General features: G+C 58.5%; 2 protein-coding genes and 1 long non-coding RNA gene across 3 annotated transcripts; 2 read left to right on the top strand and 1 right to left on the bottom strand.

Annotated features, from left to right (window-relative positions):
* Nucleotides 1–1,852: 1,852 nt before the first annotated feature.
* On the bottom strand, nt 1,853–3,110 carry LOC135279321 (uncharacterized). Its single transcript, XR_010346599.1, has 2 exons — nt 2,966–3,110; nt 1,853–2,442 (listed from the first exon to the last, which is right to left on the bottom strand). It is a non-coding gene; the product is annotated as an uncharacterized LOC135279321 (long non-coding RNA).
* A 294-nt stretch (nt 3,111–3,404) lies between these two features.
* ADGRG1 (adhesion G protein-coupled receptor G1) lies at nt 3,405–15,360 on the top strand. The gene is made up of 14 exons (XM_064386616.1): nt 3,405–3,540; nt 8,615–8,702; nt 9,197–9,622; nt 10,090–10,213; nt 10,286–10,433; nt 10,516–10,641; nt 10,841–10,957; nt 11,486–11,531; nt 11,883–11,983; nt 12,067–12,182; nt 13,148–13,419; nt 14,038–14,149; nt 14,328–14,596; nt 14,748–15,360. The coding sequence occupies exons 2-14, from the start codon at nt 8,663–8,665 to the stop codon at nt 14,852–14,854; spliced, it is 2,004 nt and encodes a 667-aa protein (XP_064242686.1). The 5' UTR covers nt 3,405–3,540; nt 8,615–8,662; the 3' UTR covers nt 14,855–15,360.
* Nucleotides 15,361–15,463: 103 nt separating this feature from the next.
* ADGRG3 (adhesion G protein-coupled receptor G3) lies at nt 15,464–21,627 on the top strand. The gene is made up of 13 exons (XM_064386617.1): nt 15,464–16,212; nt 16,649–16,678; nt 16,766–16,925; nt 17,006–17,114; nt 17,668–17,808; nt 17,886–18,008; nt 18,089–18,128; nt 18,208–18,308; nt 18,769–18,881; nt 19,030–19,313; nt 19,598–19,691; nt 20,083–20,369; nt 20,793–21,627. Exons 1-13 carry the CDS (start codon nt 16,035–16,037, stop codon nt 20,906–20,908), a joined length of 1,776 nt encoding a protein of 591 aa, XP_064242687.1. The 5' UTR covers nt 15,464–16,034; the 3' UTR covers nt 20,909–21,627.
* The last annotated feature ends 147 nt before the right edge of the window (nt 21,628–21,774 follow it).

The following is a 21,774-nucleotide window of genomic DNA, read 5'->3' as shown; positions in this document are numbered from 1 at the left end:
CAGCCGAGCCCGCTGCCGGTGCCCAGGGCTCACCCTTTTCCCACCCTGCCGCACCAGGAGCAGGGTTGGAGCACTCCCCCAGGCCCGGGCTGGGATCAAGCCTCCCACCCCCCAGTGCCACGGTGCCAGGCTGGCTCCATCCAGCACCAGGGGCCTGGCCGCTGTAATCTTCTCACGGAGAAATGGTGCCATTTACCTTTCTGGGCATCTTACCTGGCAGGAGGCCAGGGCCAGGCTGCTGGAGGGGTTGTGCCATCCTTTTCTCCCCAGGAGAGGAGGGTTGGTAGCACCACGGTGCCCTCAGGCTTCAGAGCCACCCTTGGCTCCAGTGGCAAAGCTGTGGAATTACAGCAAATGCTACAGATTTTGGAAAAAAAACAAAACCCAAAAACAACAAAACAAAAAACCCCCACAAAAACAAACCAACCAACCAACCAAACAAAAAACAAAAACCCCCCAAAAAAACCCCAAACCCAAAACCAACCAAACAAAAAACCCCCAAAAAACAAACAAAAAAACCCCAAAACCCAAAACAACAACAAAAAAACAACCCCCCAAAAACAAACAAACAAAAACAAAAACCCCCAAAAAAACCCCAAAAACCAAAACCAAACAAACAAACCCCCCCAAAAAACAAACAAAAAACCCCCCAAAACCAAAACAACAACAACAATAAAACCCACCCCCCAAAACAAACAAACAAACAAACAAACAAAAACCAGCCAGGAAAACCACTAAATCCACGTGGGAAATGGAAGGTTTGGAGAAGACCTTGGCTCCATTTTGGGATCTGCTTTTGGGACTTCGCTGGGGAGCTGATGAGCCCAGTTACTGCATCCCATGGGAGCATCCTCACCTGGTGCTTGTGCAGACACCCCCAGGGACCAATTTTCCCCCAGACTTCCCCGACACCACCGGGGGTTTATTTGCAAAGCCGAGCCTAAACCAATAATCCGTGTTTGTTGCTGTGCCTACGGGCTCGGGTTTTACTGCCCTGGCACCTGCTGTGTCGCTGCTATCGTTGAGGGAGAAATCCCGACGTGGGGTGGGGTGTTCCCACCTCCCCACCGGAGGTTTTTCAGGAGGAAGGCTCAGGGAGGTGCAGCAGCAGCAGGGGGGGAGCAGGAGCACCCGCAGCCGCTCAGAGGTACTGGGGCACTCCCCAGGATCACCAACCTCCGAGACCCCCGAGGCTGTCCTGGCATCGCCCACCAGATTCGGATGAGAGATCTTGGGCCATTCCCTCCCACCACCCCCTTCTGCTTCCTCATCCTCATCCTCCTCCATCCACAGGAGCTGAGCTGAGCCCTGGTTATTTTGCTGGGAGCACCCAAGAGCCTTTGAGGGGTCTGGGCACCCTGGCAGCTCTTGGCAGCGGGGCTGGCACAGCCCTGGGCTGCAGACGCCTCCAGGGCTCCCCTGCCCACGCTTTGTCTCCCCTGCTTGGCAGCGCCTGGTGCGACGTGCCCTCTCCTGCCTGAGCCCGCCCCTCCCGCCCGCCGCCGGAGCCTTGAGGAGCTTTTAGGAAGATTTAGGGCTTTCAGAGGATTTTGGAAGTCTTAGGGTTCTTTTGGAGCTTTTAGGAAATTGAAGGGGGCTTAGGAACTTTAGGGCTTTTTGGGAACTTTTGGGGCTTTTAGGAACTTTTTAAGAGGTTTAGACACTCTTAGGGCTTTTAGGAACTTCAAGGACATTCAGGAACTTTTAGGGTTTATGGGGTTTTAGGGCATTTGGGATGTTGTAGGGTTTTCGGGACATTTTAGGGCTTTAGGAGCTTTCAGGATCTTTTAGGACTTTCAGGAACTTTAAGCATATTTAGGCGCTTTGATGGATTTGGGAGCTCTTAAGACTCTTAAGAAGTTGTAGGACTTTAATAGGAATTCCCCAGTTTGAGCAATAAACCCTTATCGGGCCGAGCCCAAGGGCAAATGTCCCTTCCAAGAGACAACACAAGGATTTCCTCCCTCTTCGTGCTCAGGCAGTGTCTTTGAAGGTCTGTCGATTTAGAGATAATCCCGACAACACCAGCAAGTGCAGGCGTTGACCTAAAAATAACTCCTGATAACATCGAACGCAGACAAAAGACTCTTTGTTCCACGAACAGCAGCAAAAAAAAAATCCTTTCCTCGCAGGTCCGAGGGCTCTGCATCTCATTCCCCTCTGCAGGAGAGCCGAATGCTGGGTTTAGCAGGGCTGTTCCCGGGCGGTGGATTGATGGCGTGTCTCCAGGGAGCCGGTCGGGATGACCCGCAGAGGGAGGCTCGGCTCCCCGGGTGCTCGCCGGCTCGGCTGCCGGAGCGGGCGTTTCAGAGCTGGCCCCGCTGCCCGAGGCGTGGGGACAGCCCGACTTCAAAGGCAGCTCTGTTAGCCACGGTCCGGCCATGTGAGCTGCTTCCCGTGGGAGCCTCGTCCCGTGGCAGCCGGGGAAGCCGCGGCTTGGGGCTGGAAATGAAACCGAGCAGTGGGGTGATGCAAACGGGCGGGATGTCTGTCCCCTGCTCCAGGGATCCCAAAGCAGCCGCGGCACCCGCGGTGGCACAATCCCTGTGGATCAAGGTCCATCACCTTTCCCGCTGGAGAGGGAAGTTGTTTCCACCCTTCCCCCTGCAGAAAGTCTCATTCAAGCCATTGAAAATATCTGCAAGAGCAACTATTTACCCAGGGCACTTCCCGGAGCTCTCCCCCCGCCCTGCTCGCTCCGCTCCCCGCGCCTCGGCTTTCTGCAGCCCGGCTGTGTCCCGGGGCACACACACAGACACACAGACACACACAGACACACAGACACACGACACACAGACACACACAGGGCTGGCTGCAGGCGCTGTTGGCTGCAGCTTTACCCTCTCCAACAGCGCTGCCTCACCATTCCAGCCCCAGCTCCCACTCAGGGCCGGGGTGCCCATCTCCAGCCGTGGGGTGGGTGCTGAGGGCCCTGTGCCCCCATCCACCCCACATCCCAGCCCACCTGCTCCGGGGGAGCGCTGTGTGTCCCCCCCCTCCGGGGTCTGGGCTCCTTGCCCTGCTCCTTTCCTCCCTCACAGGGGTCACCGGGACGCTCCGTCCCGGCTGCTTTCCCATTAATTGTTATTTTTTAATCCCGTTGGCAGCCAGGCGTGCAGCCTGCTGGCTCCGGCTCTCCGGGCCGCCGCTGGACGCCCGCCAGCCCGCAGCTGAAGGGCGGCGGGACACGGCACGCCCGGCTGTCCCCAGCCCCGGTGCTCCCGGCCCGGTGCCGGTGCCGGTCGGGCGGGGTCGCAGCCCCGGTGCTCCCGGCCCGGGGCAGGTGCCGTGACCGAGGGAGGTGGCCCCGCAGCCCCCGCAGCGATCTCGGGGGGTCTCGGAGGGGTCGGCGCGGGGGGAGCAGCCCCGGTACCGCCCCGCTGAGTCACCGCCCGCCGGGGGACGGGGCGGGGCGGGCGCCGCTCCCGGGGCACCGCGCTGGGCGAGCTGCGGAGTGGTGCTGAGCCGAGCCGTGCCGAGCCGTGCCAGCCCAACCGAGCGGAGCCGGGCGGTGCCGGGCCGAGCCCGCCCCGACTCCAGGTAAGGGAGCACCGGGGAGCGGTGGAGGAGGGACGAGGGAGGATCGCGGAGCCCGGTGTCCCCCGTGGGGGTGCCAGGGGCGCGTTTGCCCGGTACCGGAGCCGAGGGGATGCTGCGGCGGGCGGGAGTGGATGGGGTGGGCTCCAGCCGGGGCTGGGGGCTCCGCGCGGGCGGTGGCACCGGGCAGGGAGCTGGATGGATGGATGGATGGATGGATGGATGGATGGATGGATGGATGGATGGAGCGGAGGGTCTCTGTGGGGGGCTTGAGCAGCGCCCCGCTCCATGTGCAGAGTTCAGGGGTGGGAGTGATGTGCCCGGCCGGGCAGGGCACGGGGACTCTGCTCGTGGCCATGGTGCCGGTTATCTGCGAAACCAACCTTCATCCCTGCTCCATGGAGCTCGCACTCGCCTGCCCCGCAGCCAGGCTGCATTCCTGGGCCATGGAGCCGCCAAACCCCCTGAGCTGCCCGGACTGAGCTCCAGAAACCCCGACTGCCGGTGTGTGCCATCGCTTCCCAGTCTTTATGGGAACCACCAGCACACCCCATTCCTTCCTCTCCTCGCTCCCGGCGGAGGGTGCAGCATCCCGTGGGATCGCTGGCATGTCTCGACAGGGTGATCTCCCTTCCCTAAAATGCCTTTTGGGGGGATTCCTCCTGCACCATCCCAGTTTGCTGCTGCCGGTCCTGGCACGTCGCTGCGGGTTTGGGGTGTAGGATGCTTGGGGTGGTCTCTACCCACCGCCTGTGCTGCCCCTGCAGAGAGACCAGCAAAACTCAGAGAGACCAGCTGGGGAATCGAAATGAAGTCTCCTGGAATAACCTCCTGGCAGCAAGTCCGAATGGCTGTTGTGGAAGGAAGGCAGCCAAAGCTCATTTCATGGTCTGAGGGCTGCAGTAACCCCCCCACCCCCTCCACAAGCTCCACCACCAGCGGGGAGCCAGGCGTGTTTCGGAGACGGGCGGGGGCAAATCCTTTGAGCCCGGGACTGCAGCCACCGTGGGGTTTGCCGTGCCCCTTGCTGGGTTCACAGTTCCTATGCAAATTAACCCAAGGACTGAAAATGCTGCATACTTGGTTGCCGTCCAGCTCTTAATCCCGCGGCCCGGGGGCTGCTATTTGCAGAGCAACAGGTTTGCAAGCAACTGTGTGTTGGCTGAACGGGGCTCCCTGGGGCTGGCCGTGCCTGCACCTTGCGGTGGCACCCGTGGGTGCAGGGTCAGAGCTGTGTGGTTGGCAGACAGCAGGCTGGGTGTCTCCCAGCGTGCCAATATCCGCACGGGACCAGCTGGGCACAGCCTGCTGGCGCCTGTTTTTCAGGAGCTCTTGGACTCACCAGCTCCTTTCCCATCAGCCCACCCGACAGCTGGGGCTTGGCAGGAATCTGGGAGGCCCACAGTCTGTTACCTGGCTCCTGGGGTGCTGCAGACTTTGCCCTCACTAGGCTCCAGCTCCGTGTTTTATGTGCCAAATAGCTGAGAACCTGATTTGGGGTGGTCCTGAGCTACTTTGCACTGCTCTGCACCTCCCTTCCCTGGCACCTGCAGCACAGGCAGGGTGGGAGGACCTTGCTCGTGTGAAGGGGGGTAGGAGCTGGGAGTGGACAGGGTGTTTTGGGAGCCCTTTGAAACCCAAGGGAGTGGTTTGGAAGGGGGGTGTGCAGGAGGAGAAATGGAGCTGCTCTCAAAGAAGACTGTGTGGTGGGAGTGTGTGGCAGGGACAACTGTCTGTAACCCTGTGGCCAGAGATGTTCTTGCATTGCGTTGTGACTGTGTCACGTCAGCCTCAGTCCAGCGTAGATGTGCCTGCTCCTTTGCAGAATGTGGGTGGCTGCTGCTGAAGCCACAAGGCTTCGTGTGCCACTGAGCCAGGTGCCGTGTTGCCCTGGCACTGGAGGAAGTGCTGGGTTAGTTAACTTCTTTTTGTGGTGTTTTTTAGGAAACGGAAAATTTTAAAAAATTTTTGAATGTCAAGAGCCATTTCTAAGCAAACGCTCGGTCCCAGGAGCCCCAGGCACTGGCAGGAGCCTGTGCCAGCCTCCCCTTGGTTCTCCCCACGCCTTTGTGGGAAGGGATGGCTGCCAGTGGCTGGCAAAGAACAGATCTGGCAGGGAGCTGTGCCGTTCCCGTGGGAATCGCCATCAGATCTGCCTTCATCCTGTTGGCAAGACTCATCTTGGAGGTGCTGGGTGTTCTGAGCAGTGCCATGGCCCGGGACAAGCTGAAGCACCCCGTGGCACAGCTTGGCACTGCCAGGCTGCTGGCAGAGTGCAGCTGCCCCCCGACCCCTGGGGCATCAGCCAGCGCTCCCTTGTCACCCACCAGTGCTGGGAATCACATGCCAATGCCATGAATCACGTGAGGCTGGCCCCGGGCATGCACCACTGGCCAAGGACAAGGGCACTTTGTGAGGCACTCAGATACTGACACTGGGGCATCCCTTTACTCGGATTCTGACACTGGGGCACCCCTTTTATGGGGGACCCCCATGGTTCCTCACATCCTTGGACAGCTCCAGACCCAGGGCACACTGTTTTTGGTCCCTACAATGAGGGATTTGTTGTGCAAAGCTGTTTTGCATCTCCAGGAGCCCGTCCTGGCTTGCCTTTGTGCGCCACAGTTTCCTCATCAGGCTGCTGAGTAACCCACTGTGGTGACGAGCTCCAGGCTCACTCTCATCTCGAGGAACAGAGCGTCACTTTCCTAACGGAGCTGGAAGGAAAACAGATAAAAGCCCTGGATCTCCCTGCTTCCCGTGTTTGTTTGAGTCATCAGAGCATCTTCCCTTCTCCTTGGGAAAAACGTCATATCCAAAAGCCACGTGCCACCTCCAGAAGCTTAAATATCAGCTTAAATACCTGCTGCCAAGTCACCCAGAAAGCAGGAAGGTGGTAGTAAACACCTTTTGTTTGTGGAGTTTTAAGTCTTCCCCCCCCCATTCACCCAAGGTTTAGAGACCTCAACACAATGCTTTGGCTTTTCTTTCCAAGGCCAGCACCTTAATGGTGCTTAACGGGAGGATAAGAACTGATGCCCAGGAATGAGCCTCCCTCTCTGCTGATAAGGGAGCCTGCTCCAAGCTGTGCCGCCCTGGCAGAGTGTCTGCCACCTCTTTGTACATAATCTGGTTGTTTTTGAGGCCAAGCCAGGGGTTTTTGCCCCCTGCCATCCGGGTATGGGAAGATGACGAGGCAGGATTCAGCCCTGATGAGAGCTCAGCACATCCGGCTGAGTTTACCTTTGCTGTGCTTGTTGCCAGCGTGGATGGAGGCCGTGCTTTCTCACTGGGAAACCATTTTCAGGGGATTTTCTCTCGCTATTGTTCACCTCAGGAAGCAGCAATCCGAGTCGGGCCAGCGGGACCAGCAGGGCTGGGAGGGGAAATACCGGCTCCCCCACCCTCTTTCCCACAGGGATTTCTGGTCCCAGCTGAGTAACGGCTGAAAGGGGCTGATCCTCTCCTCCAGCCATCCCAATAAAACCTAAAGATGTCTGCACAGTGGGATGGGCTGAGGCCTCATTAGGATTCAGCATTCCCCATCCAGAGGCGATGCTTTATTGCCCTGCCAGCTCTGTGCTGCCTCAACATGGCTGGCATCCACGTGAAGCTGCATTGCTTTTAAGTGATCCAGGTGTTTTCCATCACCCACAGCATTTTGCCACCCCAGGTCCGTGTTTTTTTGGATATATGTGTGAGATTCCTAAGCGTGTGGCAAGGCACTGGGGTGCCTGCCCCATCCAAATCCATTTAGTCCAGCCAAGTCATGCCTGTGCCATACCCTCCCACTTCACACTGGGAGACCTCGTTAGTGTCACTTAGTTACAGCCACAGCAGCAGGTTAATTAACAACCCGGAGCCCCCGTCTGCTGATGATAAATTGCCACAAGGAGTGGGCTGTACACCCCTGCAGGATCTGTGCTGGCTAGAGAAACTTCTAGACAAAACCTGTGCTGCTGGGAGGAATCTGCTAACGAGTCATTAAGCATCTGGTGACCCTTGAGCATGTGGGAGAGCTGTAAGGCTTTGCAGGTGATGCTGGTTGGTGCCCCGGCACCAGCTCACAGCAAACAAAGCAGTTTCGATGCTTGGTGGGTTTTGGGGGGTGTTTGAGAGCAGTGCAGGAGTGATGCAGCAGTGGCCAACAGTGCTGGTTTCACTTTGGGCATTGACAAGTGCTGGGCTGGGCCAGCTGCTCTGGCAGCCCCCACCCACGCTGTCCCACTCTGGGGGAGCTTCTGCTGGTGGCCAGACCCTGGCAGGATTTGTCCCATGGTTAAGTGACACCAGCAAGAGGAGGAGGTGACACTGGGTGCGTCCCAGCAGAGCTGGAGGTGCAGTTTGTGGCCGGGGGCAGGCAGAAGCACAATGAAAAAGGCTGTGTGTGTGAAGGCTGTGGCTGGGTGAGCCCAGGCGTGTGGCAGAGTGCTCAGGGCTGGCCTGGGTGTAGGTCACAAGGCATGTGCCCTCATGCACAGATGAAGAAAAGGGTGGTGGAGCAGAGCTCTAGATGAAGGGATGGGCAAAGGGGCTGTGCAGGATGTGGCCCAGCTGGTTGTGAGCAGCAGGTTTGGGCAGCCGTGGTTGCTGTGCTGGCATTGCCAGGATGTGCCTGGGGCAGCCTGTTTCTGCAGGCTGAGATGATGGAGTGGTTTGCAGTGTGCCCAGCTCCTCAGCTAATCTGCAGGAGCTGAAAACATCCAAGAGAATAATTTCAGGGCTGGTGAGTTAGGAAACCACAGTTTCCTTCTGTTCCTATCATTGATGATAACAAGTCAGGGTGTTAACTGAGATGGGGAGCAGAGGGCGGAAGAGGGGAGCCCTCCCTTGTGCACTCTTTGGTTGGAGTGCTGGGGCACCCTCTCCTTGCTAAGAACTCGGGGGCTTCCAGCCTCTGCCATCCCTCCAGCCCACAGCCATCGTGGGTGCCTGGTGGTCCTGGCTCCTCCTGGAGGCACAGGCAACAGGGAGCTGGCTGTGTCCCACCTGCACAGTCCTTGCTCTCCATCCCTGCCCTCACGGCTTGGGGGATACTCAAATACTCATGTGGCCCCTTCCCTTTGTGCCCTTTCAGGCTCTGCTGTCTCCTGGAAGGCCACGCTGAGGTAGAGAGCTGCCCGGGATGAAGGTCCTCTTCCTGCTCCTCCTCTCCCTCCTGCAAGGTAGGCTGTCCTGTCTTGGGATGGTGATTTGGGCTGCTGGGAGTAACTGGCAGCCCCAAAATGTTGGCTGGGGGGAACCATGAGATGTATGCAACCCAGGCTTCCACAGAGGTAAAACACCTCATGGGATGATGTGCTCTGGTGGGTCCCTTGGGCAGAATGTGTCCTTTCCAGGGAAAGGAGGTGCTCTCCATCCATCCCTCCTGGGAATGGACAGATCCTCTTTCAGTGCCTGCTGATGTGGGTGGTGGCACTTGGGAGAGGCTGTCCCTGGAAGGCAGGAGGTCCTGCTGCCCAAAGGGCCCTGGCAGACTTGCAGCAGGGCTGTGACACTGGGGACGTGGCTGGTGTCACTCAGCCTGTAGGACAGGGTTGGGATAGCTGGGGTGGAGAGCCTGGCATGCCACGTGTGACAGCTGCTGCAGGGCTGTGTGTGTGCAGGGCTGGCTGTCCCTGCAGCTCATCTGCTGTCTCTGTGTGCTTCTACAATGCAGGGGTGGGAGCCAGTGGCCACAGGGAAGAGGATTTTCGCTTCTGTGGTGACCGAAACCAGACCCAGGAGAGCTCTGTGCTCTACGAGCACGGCCCTGCCACCATCTCCATCGAGAACACGGCCCAGGCACTGATCATAAAAAGGCCCTTCTTGCCAAGCAGGAGAAACTCTTACTACAAGTACAGGCTGCCCCCCACGCTGGGCAGGTACCGCTTCTGCATCTACTGGTTTGAGTCCAACAGGACCCTGCAGCTGGTGTATGGCAAGCAGAGCATCCCCCTGGGTGGGGACCCCTCCAGCAGCATCCCCTGGGGCCAGGAGAGTCAGCAGACTGAAAGAACCAGAGCCCACATCTTCAATGTGTCCTACCTCATCAAGGGGGGGAAGAACACCTCCCTGGATGCTAAAGCTGAATACTTCTTCCCTGGTAAATGCAATTTAATGTTATTTTAAAGAAATTCAGGGGTTGTTTTATCCCCAGCCTGTTCCCTAGTCATCATCAGAGCATTGGTTGTTTCCCAGGGTGTGGTTTAGCCTGGTGATATGAAGATAGCTGAAGGGTGATTGAAGGGGATGTAGGTTTTCTTGACAGGCCTGGTACCCAGCATCCCTAAAGGTGGAGATTTTCAAAATGCTGACTAAAATCCCAGAAAACTGAGGTCTTTGCAGTGGTTTCTCAGGGTCCAGTCTCCACCATGAGGTCCCCGTGGCCCAGTGGGATCTGAGTTCTGGGTGGCAGGAAAGCCCTGTGGGTTGGAGTCACTATCAGCTTTCCTGGCTTGGGATCACCTCGAAGCCCTCTGCTTTCTGCTCCCACCAGGGCTCTGCCTGTCACTTTGGGGCACAAGGAAGCCAGTTCTGCCCATGCATTTCATGCCATTTCCTTTCCACCAGCCTCTGCAGAGAGCATGCCTGTCTGGGAGCAGGATGTGGAGGAGCAGCTCACGGCCCTGGCCAGCCTCATTGCCCAGCCCCTGGCAGCAGCCCCGGGAGCCACGGGGCAGCAGAGGCTCCGCCGGTGAGTTCCCAGCTCCTGCTGCTGCCCACGCGTGCCCGCTGCACCCAGCTCACTGTGCCCCTTCCCCAACAGCGAGCTTGGGGAGCTGGAGAAGATGCTGGCCAAGGTGGAGCTGGAAGGGCAGAACCAGACCTTTGGGAAGGCCACTGTGCACGCCACTGTCCTGAGGGTCCAGCCCAGTCGGGCTCCTCAGCAGCTGACCTTTCCTTCCCAGAGAGAGGTGGGTCTGCAAAGCCTGTCCTAGTGCTCTTGGCCCATCATGCTCTCTCTACACCACTTTCCTGACGAGTCTTTCTTTGCAGGAGAGTGGAGAGGTGCAGGGATTCACAGTGGACCTGCCCAGCAGCCTGTTCATGATGGTGAAGGAGGAGGAGGTGGTGGAGCACAGGGTGCTGCTCATGGACATCAACAGGCAGACCATGTTCCAGGTAATGCCCATGGGAATGGCCTGGGTGTGCCGTGGTGCTGGGCTGCAGGGGTGCCACCAGACCACTGGGAGAAGATGCTTCAAAAATGAGCTAAAAGCCTGATGGGTAAAGTCGGGATCTTCTTCTTGGGCACTCTCCTCTGCTTCACACCTGGCTGCTCTCCCTTCCCACACTGCCACTGCCTCCTCTTCTCCACCAGGATGAAAACAGCAGCCAGGTCCTGGGTGACAAGGTAGTCAGCATCTCCGTGGTGGACACAGTGGTGGCCAACCTCTCCGAGCCCGTGGTCCTCACCTTCTTCCATGACCAGCTGCCGGTAGGTGGGGGCCCATAGGAATGCAGGGGCAGGAGGGCTCAGCCCCTGCCAGCTCAGGGTGGGTCACAATCCAGCAGGTCCATGCCCATGGCCTGCCTGGGCAGTGTCTGCTGTGTCTTCTGGGGCTGTATCACAGTCATGGCTTCACTGCGTGGTGGCACTGCCCTCCCCTCTCCAGGAGATGCCTCATGGCAGATGTGTCACATCCAGCGCTGTCACCAGGGCTGGGGCACACTGTGTTAGCAGGCCCTTGGCTCATTCATGGCTCTGTCAGGTGCCTGCTCAAAGCTGAACACTTTGTCTGGAAAAGAGGATCTGGAAGGAGGTTTCTGCTCCAGCTGTTGTTAACCGAGTGGTCTCTGCCTGGAGCCCACTCCCACCACAGGGGCAGTCTGGTTTATCCAAGTTGTATTTTGTCTCCTGAGACCATCTTGTCTCCTGCCCCGTGTTGTCCCCCATCAAAAGTGCTGGGCAGGCAACAAACCCACAGCTGCATCCTGACCAGGGCCTGTGGTTTTGTCCTTGCAGAAGAACGTGACCCCGCTGTGCGTCTTCTGGCAGGAGGACACCTCTGGTGAGTGCCCCTGCCCTTGGCAGTGAAGGCAGGCTCTTGTTCCAAGGTACCACAGCCCCACCAGCAGGGTGAAGGCTGCTCTGCACCTCCCTTCCTCCCTCTCTCTAAGCCCTTCCCACAGGGCTGATGTCATTTTTTTTCCCTCCAGAGCTACTCTAAGAGCTTTCCCCTTCCCTAGGGATGGGTTCCAGTGCTGAGGGGGCTATGTGTGTATATGTGCTTGGCCTGGGACAAGCTGGGACCTCCCACTCTTGTTCTCCCTCTTTCCATGGACACCTTGCCCTGAAGGTCCTTTAGCCCAAGGCAGATGTTCCTGCTGCTCACCAGGTGCTCTCCCTTTCTCCTGCACAGCCAGTTCTGGGAGCTGGGACAGCTATGGGTGTACCACGGTGCCAGGGAGCAGCCAGACAGAGTGCAGGTGCAACCACCTCACCTACTTTGCTGTGCTCATGGTGGGTAGCACCCTCCCTCAGACCCCTCACATAATTCCCAGTGGTGCTCTTCTTCACCATCTCTCATTGCTCCTCCTCCTCAGGTTTCCTCTCCAGAGATCACCTCTGTGCACAGGAATTACCTGAGTATCATAAGCTACGTTGGCTGCCTGATCTCGGCTTTGGCATCCATTTGCACCATTGTCTTCCTCTACTTCAGGTACAGTCTGGTGGCTCACCCCACGCTCCCTGTCTGTGTCCTGGCCCTGGCCATGAACACCTGGGTGGGCACAAGCTCTCCGAGCAGCTGGTGGCCTGGATAGAAGCATCATGAAGGAGCCTTTTTTGAATAAAGCAGAGTTTTCCTGTCCAGGGTCCTCTTGGTCAGGTCTCCTGCAGGGTGCTCAGAAACACCAGCTCTTTTCAAAGATTTTGGAAAATCTTATTGATTGTTGTGGATGCAGCAAGCAGAAGTCTGCAAAGATCTTTCCAAGGACCTGGAGGAGATAATGAGTGTCTTCTCCTGAGTCATGTCACTGATCCTAAGTGGACGATTCAGACCTGAAATCTTAGAATCATAAAAATATAGAATGGTTTGGGTTGGAAGGGATTGAAAGATCATTAATTTCCAATCCCCCTGCCATAGGCAGGGACATCTTCCACTACACCAGGTTGCTCAGAACTCCATGCAACCTGGTCTTGCCCCATCCATTCCAGGGATGGGGCATCCACAACTTCTCTTGGCAACCTGTGCCAGGGCCTCACCACCCTCACAGGGAAGAATTTCTTCTGAAATTCTAAACTAAACCTGCTCTCAGATTGAAGCCATTCCCCTTGTCCTGTACTCCATGCCCTTGTTCAAAATCCCTTTCCAGCTCTCTTTAGGCACTGGAAGGTGCTTTAAGGTCTCCCTGGAGCCTTCTCCAGGCTGCACAAGCCAAATTCAGTCAGCCTGTCTCCACAGGAAAAGTGCTCCAGCCCTCTGAGCATCCTCAGTGCAGGGTCAGCTGCAGGGGCTGGAGCTGCACATGGGATGGGTGATCCCAACTCTGGGTTGGTCTCTCAGTCCCTGGCACTACCAAAGAGTCTCCTTGCCCTTCTGCTGGGGCAAGGTGCCCCACGCAGGGCTGTGGGGTGTGTGCTGGCCAGGCACGGGGGTGAGTTCTGCTCCCTTTGGTTCTGCAGAAGCAAACAGCGAGACCAGATCACGAGCATGCACGTCCACATGAACCTGCTGGCTGCCATCTTCCTCCTGGACGTCACCTTCCTCATCTCCGAGCACCTGGCTGCCAGCAGCGAGGCCATCTGCAGAGCTGGGGGGCTGTTCCTGCACTTCTCCCTCCTGAGCTGCCTCACCTGGATGGGCATCGAGGGCTACAACCTCTACCGGCTCGTGATCGAAGTCTTCAACGCCTACCACGACCACTTCCTGCTCAAGCTCTTTGTGGCTGGCTGGGGTGAGCATGGGGGAGGCAGAGGCACCCTGAGGGCACGGCGTGGAGGGGCACTCGGGTTGGTCTTTCCCGTGGGATGCAGTGCCTGGATGGGGATGGAGACACAGCTGTGGGGGAGCAGCTGTCTGTCAAGAGCCTTGGGAGGAGGAGGAGGAGGCTTGAAGGCTGGGAGCAGAAGCTGGTGCTAAAGCAAGGGTGGGTCATGCTGGGGGATCACCCAGCAATGGAGACCTGGAGAGCCACCACTCGGGATCTTTAAATAGTAATAGGATCCCTTCTTTCTAAAGAACCTTCCAGGACTGCCCAGGGCTGGATGCAGGAGGTGTCCACGCATCTCTGCCATGCTCTGGGCTGGAGGTCATGGCAGGAAGGTCTTGTGATCTTTTATGGCCTAAAGCTCCACATGCCTGGGAGGTCCCCAGCTGGGGTGAGCACAGCACCGCTCCCTCCCAGGCTGGGGCTCCTGCCAGGTGCCCTTGCTGTGTGTCTTCCACCCCTGGTTTCCCTTTGGGAGCGAGGATGTCCTTGTGCTCTGTGCAGGGAGAAAGGCCCAACAAGTCCTTCCAGAAGGTCCAAAGGCCAGGGAGTAGGGCAGCCACTTCACTCTGCTCCTTCCCCCAGGGCTCCCGCTCTGCTGTGTGATGACGATCCTCCTCTTTAGCTGGTCCAACTACGGCCCCGTCTCCATTCCCATCTATGAGTCCATGGATGGCAGAACCACCAACGCAACCATGTAAGTCATGGCAGATGGCTGAACCTTCACCATGCCTGGGCTTTTCTGGGCTGTTGTGCCAGGGGGATCCCCCGCCCTGGTGCTGGGCTGGCACCACACTTCTGTGCTTCTCCCAGCCCCTCCTCCTGACCCTGTGGGAGGACACAGTGTCACCCTCTGCCCTTTCTCCTCCCTCCAGATGCTGGATCACGAGCCCCCTGCTCCATAACACCGTGAACCTGGGTTTCTTCAGCCTGGTGTTCCTCTTTAACTCGGTCATGCTGGGGGCCATGGTGCGGGAGATCCTCCGGCAGAACAAAAAGGGTCACAAGCTCAAGCATGTCCTGGCCCTCTTTGGGCTGAGCATCCTGCTGGGCATCCCCTGGGCACTGATCTTCTTCTCCTTCACCTCTGGTGTGTTCTGCCTTGTCTCCCTCTACATCTTCACCATCATCAACTCCCTCCAAGGTGAGCCTGTGACTCTGGGCTCCTCCAAAGAGCACCAGGATTTTCAGGGGTGTTGGTGTGCAAGAGGAGCTCTGGCAGGCTGGGTGCCTCGCTCTCAACTGTGGTTTGTGCCTCGAGGGGGCTCACCCACGCTTCCTCTCCCCTCTGCCAGGTTTCCTCATCTTCCTCTGGTACTGGACCATGGTGCTGCAGGCGAGGAAGTCCCCTGACTCTCAGAGCAGCTCTGACAGTGCCAAGCTGCAGCCCAGCAGCAGCTGAGCCCCGTGGCGGCCGTGCTGTGCCAGAGCTCCCCATGCCAAGGACGGCCACAAGAAGGACCACACCATCTGCTTTGCTACTGCACTTGCCCTGTAGTGCCACAGGGAGCCCAGGGACCCACAGTGGGGCCAGCCACCCCCCCTCTGCTGGCCCCCTCCTCAATTTTCTCATCCTGACTGGCTTGGCACTCTTGGGACAGGAGGGAAGGAGGGAGGGATGCTTACTTGGGCAGTGGGGCTGTAAAAAGTGGAAGAGGCAGGGACAGGGTCCCCAGTGCTTTTGGATGTCCCCTCCCATGTCCTGAGGACAGGAGTGATGGGTGGGAAGGGCCCAGTTTTCAGCCCTTGCTGATGGTCCTTCCCCAGGGAAGAATGACTCTGCCCCACTCTCAGGCAGCTGAAATAATCTATTTTTGTTATTCTGTTGAATGTCTACTATGGGTGATGTAGGAGTTCTGTGAGCATGCCTGCACACCCACTGTGCCCATTAAAGTTGTTTCTCTCAGAGTGTGGCTCACTGGGGTCTCTGCTCGGTGTGTGGGTGGCCTTTTCTCATCTGGGTTATCCCACCTCTGGGGCAGGGCCCAGCATTCACCCTGTAGGATCCTGCTGAGGACAGTGGGACCCTAAAGGCGCTCCTGGCAGAGCACTGGCTGCCTGGTGCCATTGGGGTTGGGGTTGTGGAGGGAGGTGCCATGGCTTGGGAAGGCTCTGGGGACTGTCACTACCCAGCACAAAGGGACGCTGGTGGAGGACAGGGACACAAAAAGGGAGACATCAAAGGATGGGAATCATCCCCTCAGTGCCTGTGGGGCCAGGCAGAATCTGGCTGTCCTGGCTGTGCCTCTTGCAAACCACATTTCCCATCCCACCATCCCCTTCCAGCTGGTTGTGGATCGTCTCCCTCCTCCCAGCTGGGGCAGGGGCACCTTGCCAGCAGGGGGATGTTTCACCTGGAGGCTTGTAGCGGTGCCCAGTTTAGCACGAGGATGCTCCAGCACTCGCTGGGCTGGTTGGGGCCATCACTCCCTCGGTGGAGTGCGGGAGAAAGGGAAAGCAAGGAGCCCTGGGCCGGCCAGGAGGGAAAGGCTGCGGCCCCGGCGGTTGGTGCCGTTGTGTGAGCTGGGACAGGAGGTCACTGGCCAGCCCACAGGAAGGCGTGAGGGGCTCCCGGGAGGGAAATGAGGAACGGCTCTTGCCTCAGAAGTGGCCACAAGCCCTGGGGGAACCTGGGGAGGAGCAGAGCTGCTGGGACAAGGGGAGCAGAGCCTGGTGGGATGGCCAGGGGCAGCCAGGAGGCCCCACAAAGTGGCATGAACTGGTTCCTGGGCACTGTGCTGCTGCTCCTGCTGCTGCCTGGTGAGTGGCTTCCTTGGCACAGGGGGTGCATGGGTTTTGTGGGAAGGTTTTCCCGTGGGAAGGTGTTCACCAAAAGACCAAGTGGAGATTTCATCCTGAAATGTGGACAGGCCAGAGGGGAGCATTCCCACTGGGATGTGCAGAGGTGAGCAGAGTTGGGGGCTTTGTTGCTGGGGGCTTTTTTACAACCTGGGATCAGCAGTGCAGGGTCTCCTTTGCGAGCCCCTCAGGCAGGCTGGACACGCTGGTTTTGCCCTCACCAGCTCTGATTGCTGTCCAGCTGCTTTTGAAGCCCACGTAACTGCAGGACTGTTCCTTCAAAACCTGGCAGCTGCCAGACTCTCCTGCCTTCTCCTCCCCTTTCCCTCTGGACAAAGGGAGGGCTTACCCTAGATTTTGGTGTTTTCCCCCTTTTCTCCATGTCCCCCTGTTCCAGATGTTGCCGCAGGACAGGACAGCTGCTCCGGTGAGTGTCCCCTGCCATTCCCACCCTTGCTCCCAGCGCCCACCCAGTGCCGTGGTGCCCGTGCTCACCTGCTCCCACCCTCCCCAGACCTTCATCGGGGTGACCAGCACCGGGAGTGCTGCAGCGTGGCGCTGGAGCAGCAGAGCCCAGGCAGCAGCACCCGAGTGCTCCGCTTGTCCCAGCACTGCCCGGAGCTGTGGCGCTCGCAGAGCCGCGCCTGCGCCTGCCTCAGGGAGCGCTGGCTCAGGTAGTGGCAGGGCTGCCCACGGCAGGGTTTGTGGGCCCAGTGCCCGTGTCCCCGTGTGCCACAGCCCCCCTGTCCCACAGGCTGCTGCAGTCGGGGCGGCACGGCTGGCTGGCGGGGCTCAAGGCGCTGATCCTCAATGTCAGCAGGGCTGTCACCCGTGATGTCCTCGTCGCCTTCTCCCCCACAGAGGTGAGGTGTGCCCCTCCCTCTCCCTTGCTTGGAAGGTCCCACACTTTCCAAGCACCCCTCAGACCCCACCCCAGGGCTTGGCGTGCCCTGCTGTGCTCTTCCTCCTCCCTGTGGGGTTGCATCATGGGCCCACACCAACTTCAACATCCCTTGGCAAGGAGTCACGTGAAGTGGTGCTTGGGAGGAAAGAGCCCTCCCCAAGGAGCCATGCCAGCAGACCAGGTGGTCAGGGGACTGTGAGGTAGGAAAGGAGGAGAGACAGGTGTGACCTGGTGCCTCCTGCCCACCCAGAGGCTCTCCCAGGCTCTGGATGTCCCAGGGGACCGTGTGTGGGTGATGGTGGGTAGAGAATCTGCTGGGTCTCACTCCCAGCTCTGTCCCCACAGATGCTGTGTGCTGGGGATGGTTCTTTCCTTCTGCCCTCGGGGCTCCTGCTGATGTTGCTGAGCAAACCCACCTGGGCAGGGCTGAATTCGTGCCTGGAGCAGGATTGGTGGGTTCTGAAAGGAGCTGTGACCCAGCAGCAACAACCTCTCACTGTTCTCTGCTGCAGGGCCCCAGCAGGCTGAACAGCACAGAGAAAGGGAAGGCAGGTAAAATCCACCTCCCCAGGGAGATATTCCGGTCCCTGAGCAGCCAAACAGTGCGTGTGGTGGTGACAGTCCTCAACATCCAGCAGCTTGGCATCTTCAAGGTACAGGCTGGCATTGCCAGCGTCCCCCAGCCCCTGCTGGCCACCAGCTCAGCTCTGGCAGCGTGTCCCCTCCACAGGAGGTCAACCAGACAGCGCAGGTCTTGGACAACACCGTGGTGGGCATCACAGTGGGAGAGAGCAGCATCTCGGGGCTGCAGGACCCCGTGCAGCTCACCTTCACCCACACGGAGCTGCCCCGGGTAAACCAGCCCTGCCTGCCCTCCCCTCCCCTCCCGTGCCCCTCCCCGGAGCAGGGCTGATGCTGCTGTCCCCCATGCAGGGTGTCACCCCTCAATGCGTCTTCTGGGATCCCAGCAGAGGTGGGCGCTGCTCGGGCAGGTGCGGGGCGGGGCAGGGGCGCTGAACCGCGCTCTCAGCGCTCCCCCGTGCCTGTTGCAGGGCAGGCAGGAGGCTGGAGCGGCAGCGGATGTGTCACGCAGCCTGGGGACGAGGGGACAGTCTGCTCCTGTGACCATCTCACCTTCTTCACCCTCCTCCTGGTGATGACCCCACTCCCTGCAGCTCCTGCTTGTGCCCTGGCAGTGCTGCCTGCCCACATTTGTGGCCCCTGGGGTGTCAGGAGTAGCCACACAGGGACAATTATAGCCAACATCCCAAAACCAAGCCCAGCCCCAGCTCAGGAGGACAACAGCAGATCAGCTGAGCAGGGCAGGCTGGAAAAGGCCCCAGCTTTGTGCAGGCTCTGGCAGAACAAGGCTTGAGCTCCCAGATCCTGGTGGAGACTCCCAGAAGGGTGCTGATGGTGGTTCACTTCACCCACACCTCAGCCCACCTCAGAGCATCTCTGAGCCACCACTGCCCTGCTTCCCCTGAGGATCTGGGGGCTGGTGTGGGGTCCCTGCAGCAGCCTTGGGGCTCTGCCCAAGGCTCTGCCACCTGCAGTCAGGTTTTCTGGGCTGCTCCAGGGCCTGTCTAACCCAACACCTGCATGTTTGGCAGAACCCAGCTCTGGATGGCTCCACAGCAAAAGCTGTGATGGCTGTTGCCACCGCTGGCTGTGGGGTAGCCGTGGCTTTCTCCATCTTCACCATGGCCTTCTGCATCTTCGTAAGGTGGGATGAGCCAGCAGCTCCAGGGGGGCTTGCCAGGCTGGGAGAGACGTGAGGCAGCGCCAGTGGCTCTGCGTGGAGCTGCTGTGCTACAGCCCAGGGCCTGCTCAGCCGTGGCCCTGCCTTTCCTGGTCCCTGTGGGGACCTGCAGGTGCAGGTTCAGGTTTGAGGACACCGTCCGCACCAACCTGGGGCTGCACCTCAACCTCGTGGGCAGCCTGCTCCTGCTCAACCTGGCCTTCCTGCTCAACAGTGGGCTCTCTGGCAGGACCCACCCCAGCACCTGCGGGGTCCTGGGGGGGCTCACCCACTACTGCCTGCTCTGCTGCTTCACCTGGACGGCGCTGGAGGGCTGTCAGCTCTACCTGCTCTTTGTCAAGGTGCTCGGCATCTACATCCACCACTACCTGGCAAAGCTGTGCCTGGTTGGCTGGGGTGAGCAGCCTGGATGAGAGATGGGGGTGAGAGGGGCAGTGGGAGGTTTGGATTGGATGCTGGGGGAAATTCTTCACTGAAGGGGTGGTTAGGTACTGGAACAGGTTGCCCCGGGCAGTGGTGGAGTTACCATCCCTGGAAGTGTTCAAAAGATGTGTGGATGTGGCACTTGGGGACATGGTTTAGTGGTGAATGTGGCAGTGCTGAGTTAATGGCTGGACTTGATGCTCTTAGAGGTCTTTTCCAGCCTAATCAATTCTGTGTTTGTCTCTCCCTTCCTCCAGGCTTCCCTGCTCTCGTGGTGGGAGTGGCAGGAGCTATTGGCAGCTATGGAGAGTACAGCATCCAGACCATGGACCAGCAGGTCATAGCCCACCTGTGAGTGTGCTGCTGCCCACAGGGCTCGGGTGGCCCTTTGGCACAGGGAGGGGCAGCTCAGTCCTGCCAGGATTGCACCCATCTGGTTTGGCTTTGTGCCATGCTTCTGCTTCTGCTTCCTTAACTGTGATTGCCACACACCAGCCACCCCAGCTCTCATGCTGAGCCTCCTCAGTCACGCCTGCAGCCCTCCAGGTCATGGAGGGATGTCCAGGGTCCACCTGGAGCTTGTCCAGGCTCCCTCCCAGCTGAGCAACACGAGGGCAGTGGACACCCACCACTGCTCCCCCTGCTCCACCCTGGCTTTGGAAAATCCCACCAGGGGAAGGCTCCCAGGGGTGCTGCTGAGGCTTGCAGGGCTGCTGGGGGCACCATGGTTGTCTCTTTTCAGGTGCTGGATCACTTCCAAACATCTTCTGGTCCACTACATCACCAACTGTGGCTACTTTGGCCTCATCTTCCTCTTCAACATGGCTGTCTTCGGGGTGGCAGCCCAGAAGAGCTGCAGCTTGCAGGGCACTGGGGCAGTGCAGGGAAACCGTAAGCCCTGGAAGGTGGCTCTGGTGGCAGCAGGGCTCTTCTGCCTGCTGGGAGCCACTTGGGCCCTGGCATTCCTCACCTATGGCATCTCCTCTGCAGCTGTGCTCTACCTCTTCACCGTCCTCAACTCTCTCCAAGGTCAGCACTCACCCTGAGCTGGGCTCCCTGGGCTTGGGTGGGGAAGATGGAGGAGGCAGAAGCCAGCCTGGCTGTGGGTTGACCAGGGGTCCCAAGGCTCCAGTGTCTTCCCAGCACTGTCATACCCTTCCTTTTGTCATGGCACACCAAGCAGCAGGTCCTAACCACCAGCACGGAGCTGCTCATGGCTCCCAGTTACATCCACTCCGCCTGTGGTGGTTTTCTTTCAAGAAAGACATTCCCTAGCAGAGGACTAGGGACATTATCCACTCCCAGACAAATGGTTCATGGGAAGGAGGCGGGGAGGCAGGACTGAGCTGAGGGAATCCCCTGGAAGTGGAAGGAAAGTGTCATTAGCATCCTGGCAAGATGTTTCCCATTGTCTCCTGCTGCTGCTGAGTGCTTGTCTTCCTTTCCCTGCAGGAATCTTCATATTCATCTGGCTGGTCGTCCTCTACTACCCAAAGACAAAGGAGACCACTGGTTCCCTCTCCTACATCATCAGACATGACAAAACCACCACAGCCTCCCAGGACTAGCTCCTGGTGGAACTCTCTCCCTGCCTGCACCTGCAGCCACTGAGAGTGATCCTGGCAGATGCAGCTTCCTCACAGAGGGAGGGATCAGCTAGCAGTGCCTCAGTTTACCCTTCAGTGGGCATGATCCACCTCAGCAGGGCTCTTTGCTTTGTCCCTTTCATTCCTGGTGGGCTGCCCTGGGCAAGGAGCTCCAGAGATGGTGCTTCTGCAAAGTCCCTCCAGGCTGCAGCTCCATGGTCTTGTGGTGGCCCTGATCTCATTCCCCAGGGGAAAAGGAGGAAGCCCACAAAGCACCTGCCTTCAGCCACGATGGAGCCATCACCCTCTTTGTAGAGGTGGCTTTTGGTGCTGAACCAGCCCAGCAGTGAGTGTCCTGCCACTGGAGGGAGAGGATTGACTTGCTGCAGCCCACATGTGGGAGGTTTGCGTCTGGGAATCAGCAAAAAGAAGAGGAAACCTATGAGCTTCTTTGCAAAACATCTCCGTGCTCTCTGGCAGAGATCTACTGCGTGTCCTTCCTGCCAAGCAGCCTCTGGGGCCAGCAGCAATTCCCTCATGGACATGGTGCTCTAGCCAAAATGCACATACAGCTGCCTTGCAGGGCAACTGCTGTCTTCTGATCTGTGTTTTGGTATTAAATCCCTGCCAGCTGTCTGAGCACTGTGAATTTACTCTTTAATACCTACATTATTGTTTGTTATTTGCTTTACATTAGCGATGTATCAACGGGAAAAGTCTTGCTGGCCATTTGCCATGAATGAAAAGAGAAATGTCATGAATGAAGGAAGAAATCACTATGGATGGGTGCACACACACAGAGACACACACACACACACACACGTGTGCATGCACAAAGCAGCCCTTTC

The sequence above is a fragment of the Passer domesticus genome, chromosome 12 (genome assembly GCF_036417665.1).
Source record: "Passer domesticus isolate bPasDom1 chromosome 12, bPasDom1.hap1, whole genome shotgun sequence".
Lineage (NCBI taxonomy): Eukaryota > Metazoa > Chordata > Aves > Passeriformes > Passeridae > Passer > Passer domesticus.
This window is presented reverse-complemented; position numbering and strand designations above follow the sequence as displayed.

What these genes read in the sequence shown, in the direction of transcription:
- ADGRG1 (XM_064386616.1), top strand. Translation starts at nt 8,663, where the DNA reads ATGAAGGTCCTCTTCCTGCTCCTCCTCTCCCTCCTGCAAG. An exon ending in GGGCAGCAGAGGCTCCGCCG is followed by an intron (nt 10,214 to 10,285) that starts GTGAGTTCCCAG and finishes CTTCCCCAACAG; the next exon opens with CGAGCTTGGGGAGCTGGAGA. An exon ending in GCTCTTTGTGGCTGGCTGGG is followed by an intron (nt 13,420 to 14,037) that starts GTGAGCATGGGG and finishes TCCTTCCCCCAG; the next exon opens with GGCTCCCGCTCTGCTGTGTG.
- ADGRG3 (XM_064386617.1), top strand. Translation starts at nt 16,035, where the DNA reads ATGAGGAACGGCTCTTGCCTCAGAAGTGGCCACAAGCCCTGGGGGAAC. An exon ending in GCTGCTCCTGCTGCTGCCTG is followed by an intron (nt 16,213 to 16,648) that starts GTGAGTGGCTTC and finishes CCCCTGTTCCAG; the next exon opens with ATGTTGCCGCAGGACAGGAC. An exon ending in CAGCAGGTCATAGCCCACCT is followed by an intron (nt 19,692 to 20,082) that starts GTGAGTGTGCTG and finishes GTCTCTTTTCAG; the next exon opens with GTGCTGGATCACTTCCAAAC.